The sequence below is a fragment of the Austrofundulus limnaeus genome, unplaced genomic scaffold (assembly GCF_001266775.1).
Source record: "Austrofundulus limnaeus strain Quisiro unplaced genomic scaffold, Austrofundulus_limnaeus-1.0 Scaffold724, whole genome shotgun sequence".
NCBI lineage: Eukaryota > Metazoa > Chordata > Actinopteri > Cyprinodontiformes > Rivulidae > Austrofundulus > Austrofundulus limnaeus.
This window is the reverse complement of record NW_013953126.1, coordinates 22,648-27,170: the sequence shown is the minus strand read 5'-3', so window position 1 is coordinate 27,170 and position 4,523 is coordinate 22,648. Positions and strand designations below refer to the sequence as shown.

The 4,523-nt window shown below is 42.9% G+C and overlaps 1 protein-coding gene across 2 annotated transcripts in view; it reads left to right on the top strand.

Annotated features, from left to right (window-relative positions):
* Positions 1–4,157, top strand: part of hsd11b2 (hydroxysteroid (11-beta) dehydrogenase 2) — a 31,552-nt gene extending 27,395 nt beyond the window's left edge. For both annotated transcript variants that reach the window (XM_014028187.1, XM_014028186.1), the window contains 2 exons: positions 1,648–1,785; positions 2,767–4,157. In XM_014028187.1, the coding sequence (XP_013883641.1) occupies positions 1,648–1,785; positions 2,767–3,188 (560 nt within the window). In that variant the 3' untranslated portion in view covers positions 3,189–4,157. The remainder of the gene's footprint in view (positions 1–1,647; positions 1,786–2,766) is intronic.
* Positions 4,158–4,523: the final 366 nt, after the last annotated feature.

Sequence of the window (4,523 nt, the reverse complement as noted above, 5' to 3'; positions counted from 1 at the left end):
TATATATATATATATAATAAACACAATTAAAAATTGATCATCATATTGATGCACTTTAAGTGTTTTTCTTTATTTATTAGCTAATTTATATATTTCCGCCTTTATTTTTAATTATGTCAGTTTATGTCCTCCGTACTGCAGAAGCCTGATAATCACCCATTCATTCAAATCAGGTGTGTTTGAGCAGAGAAAAAAAGTAAAGCATGCAGGCCTGCGGCCCTCCAGGACCAGGATTGCCCACCTCTGATCCATATAAAATCATCAAGTTAAGCAAAACAGTCACACTGTATTTAACAATTTTTACAGTTCTTCTTTCATAAAGTATGTGTATATAATTAAAAATCAGTATATAACCTAAACCCCAATAAATTTCTTCAGTAGTGTTCAGGAGTGATGGTAGGATGAAGCAGGATATGGATCAGTGGTTTGAGCTACTATATCCAGGTTTTTATAAAAACAACCAGTTCTGCTAACCTGCTAACAGCTAATAGCAATGCTAACTTTTAATTTAGTGGAATTTCCTAATTTTGGAAACAATTACATGAGCAATTAGCTTCAATTACATAATTTTCACTCACTTTAAGTCTGTTAACAACATTTGCGTTCCTGTCTGTGGTGGGCGTGGCTTGAAGAGCGTTAGGCAGGCTATTGGCTGACTTTTCTGTGGATACATTCTTTAAATGATTAAATCAAGTGCAATTCTGACCCTAGTTGGGAGCGTTTTGGTTTTAAAGAAAAATTAAATATTAAATAAAAGAAATCTAAATTTACATGATAAAGTTAGCAGTTATCAGTTAGCGTTAGCTTTTGCGAAACTTTTAGCTAGCAAGTTAACAGTTAGCAAATCAATCATTGAAGTTTATTTGTACAGCACATTTCAGCAACGAGGCAGTCCAAAGTGCTTTACATCATAAAAACACAAAAAAACAAAGTCGTAGAACACAAATATAACATTTTGTACAAAATATTATTATTAGTTCCACAAGAACTGACAGCTCTGTTTTTAAAACTCTAGGAACCACAAGTAAACCTGCAGTCTGAGAGCGAAGTGTTCTGTTAGAAAAAATACGGAACAACAAGATYCGTAATGTAAGATTAGTTGTTGAGAGCTTTGGAGTAAGATTTTAAATTGTAATCGGATTTGACAGGGAGCCGCTGGAGAGAAGCTAAAACATTACAGATTCATCCAGAGAAACTAGAACAAAGTGTGTCCATGTGACCGGCTGCTGGTAACAAAGAGCCCAGGGATCCAGAACCCATGCAGCCCACGTGGTCTTCCTCTCCAGTCTGTTCTCGCTCTCTGACAACATCAGGACCCCCGATGCTTTAAAGCAACACAAAGGCATCCTTCAGCTTCAGCTGTTGGACCTGCAGACATGACAGGACTCGTGGTTTCTGAGAGTTCACCAAACAAAACACTGTTTTAACGTCTCTCTTTTCTGAAAACAACTTCTTCTGCACCTAAAGGCTACATCTTAGACCACAGGTCTTCCTGAAACTGTTATTAAACGAGTTCTCATTTGGAGGCTTGAGGTTTTTAGTTGAATCATGGACTCCATCATGGATGCTTAGAAMAGGCAGCAGGAAGCTTCACTGATTGGTCAGTGTGAGCGTGATGTCACAGGAGTGCTCCGCCTGTGTTTCCAGGTGACCAGCCGTTCCCGTGCCTGGCGGCGTACGGCGCGTCCAAAGCAGCTCTCAACCTCTTCACTGACACTCTGAGGCACGAGCTGGAGCCCTGGGGGGTCCACGTGTCCACCGTCCTGCCGTCCTCCTACAAGACAGGTAACCCCCCAGCTGACCCTCACCTGTTCAGTCACAGCACAGGACAGGCAGCACACCTGCACGCTTCACAGGCCCAGCAAAGTTATAATAATAATAAATAAAAAAAGAAAGTGAAGAAGCGAGGGACAAGAGCTCCCCCTGCTGGTCATGGTGCATCTCTACAACAGGCTGCATGTTGAATTTCAGCTTAATGTCTCTGAAAATAATATTCAGAATGACATGGAGCTCGCGTTTGTCTACCATGTTACCAAATTCAGCTCTGTATTTCTAAAAATTAACTGAGGAATAGTTATTTGAAATCAGCTTTGCTGGCCATCTTGGATTTCGTRTTTGCATTTAGCTTAAAGTGGGACTAGCAATCACTCTTGGCTACTACTACAAAAATTTTCAGCTGTGTATTTAGTAGATTAATTATATCTCTGTGTAAAATTAGCATTAGCATTTAGCATAAAGTGGGACTAGCAATCAGTCTTGGCTTATAGGCTACTATATAAATTTTCAGCTGTGTATTTAGTAAATTAATTATAGCCCTGTGTAAAATTAGCATTAGCATTTAGCTTATATTGGGACTAGCAATCACTCTCGGCTACACTATAACAATTTTCAGCTCAATTAGTCTTAAATAGCTGAATTTTAGCCACTTAAGCTTAGCTGTAGTGGTTATTTATACAAATCCAGGGAAGTTTTATTTATTTACATGTCCCCGCTCTAGATAACACCTTGGCCACCCCCTGTAAAAAGCCTAGCTCCGCCCCTGCCATGAATCTGACGGTCACATGATCATTTTTTATGTTTCTAATCCGTCACAGTTTTAAAGAACTGTTTCAGATGGCATCAATAAGAGTTTAGATGTGTGCAAAACTCAGAAAAACATTAAATAAATGCTGTAAAGAGGCTCAAACCAGTAGGAATTTCAGATWATTCATGCTGGTTTCAGGATGTTGACCTGTTGTCAGTAACGCTGACCCCTGCTGTCCCCAGGTCACTCCAGTAACCACACCTACTGGGAGCAGCAGCACAAGCAGCTGCTGCAGAGCCTGTCGCCGGCGCTGCTCGACGAGTACGGCGAGGACTACGTGACCGAGACCAAGGACCTGTTCCAGAGCTTCGCCAAGCAGGCCAACCCGGACCTCAGCCCCGTCACCGGCACCATCGTGCACGCGCTGCTGGCGCCGCAGCCGCAGGCGCGCTACTACGCCGGCCCCGGCGTCGGCCTCATGTACTTCATCCACAGCTACTGCCCGTTCAGCCTCAGCAACCGCTTCCTCCAGAAACTCTTCCTGAAGAAGAAGCTGGTGCCGCGCGCGCTGAGGAAGCAGTCGGGCCTGGAGGTGGGCCTCGACCTGGACCACCTCTACAACAACAACAACAACAACAACGAGGAGAAGCTGCAGCAGCTGTGAGGCTGCAGACTGTCCACCTGCAGATAGAGGACCACTTCTGTAACTCACTTATACAGTCGTATCCCGTCCTGTTCGTTCTGTGACTGTCCAAGTGATCATAGTGATGCACCCAGGTGTCTGACTCCGCCCACACAGGATGACGACTGCCCTGGACTTCAGGAGGCGGGGTTTGGATAGAAGTAGGGAAGCAGCCGCAGGTCGCTGCACAAACACACTGACTTCATGTGCCTTCATCACGCAGAGAGCTGAGAGTCAGCGCCGTCCCAGAAACGCTCCTGGTGGACCACCTCTCGTCAGGACTGCCTCTCATCAGGACCGCCTCTCATCAGGACCGCCTCTCATCAGGNGCCTCTCATCAGGACCGCCTCTCATCAGGACCGCCTCTCATCAGGTCCGCCTCTCGTCAGGACCGCCTCTCGTCAGGACCGCCTCTCGTCAGGACCGCCTCTCATCAGGACCGCCTCTCATCAGGACCGCCTCTCATCAGGACCGCCTCTCATCAGGACCGCCTCTCATCAGGACTCGGCTCCAACTTTACACCAACTTAGCTCACTAAGTTCACTCGGTTTCTGCAAACAGGAAATGATGTCAGCGAACACCTGAGGCTCATGTTTTTATGACTCACCTGCTTCACTCCAGGAGGTTCAAAGAATCTCTCGCTTCACAGGAAATCTAAAACATGAACGTCTGAGAAGTCCGAACTAAATACGAACAGACTCCACCCGCCAGGGCTGTCAGTAATAATGACACAAACGCACCCTGCCACACTCCTCACACACCTGTGATCAGCAGGAACTTCCACCTCACAACTTCTCAGAATCATTCTAGGAAAAAAATGATTTATTGATTTTTAAAAGAAAAAAAATCACATTTTTTTTTATCAGAGACAGAATTAATCAAAAAGTTTCTTCTTTGATTCAACCTTCAAATTAAATCCAAAACAAACATTAAAGTTACCAAAATGTTTAACCGCTGCTAAACAATGTTTATTTTATTATTATTTTATTTCATAAAATGTTTAATGATCACATGTTGCTAATGTAGCAGAAAACCATCAGAGGCACATGTCTGATTGACTGAAATAAAATCATTTTAATCTGTTTAAATCAAAACATTTGTTTAAATACTGAGAATCAAAACGAGCCGTCGGTGTGCAGAAACTTTAGAAAAGTTGTTTTCTTTTTATCTCAACATGTTGAAATCAAAATGCAAAAAACTAACATTTTATATTTTTATGCTTCTTTGGATTTAATAGAATCTAAATGTAAAAAAATATATTCTATCATATTTACAGAGCAGGCCTTGTACGGTGCACTGGAGTGTTGTGTGTGTGTG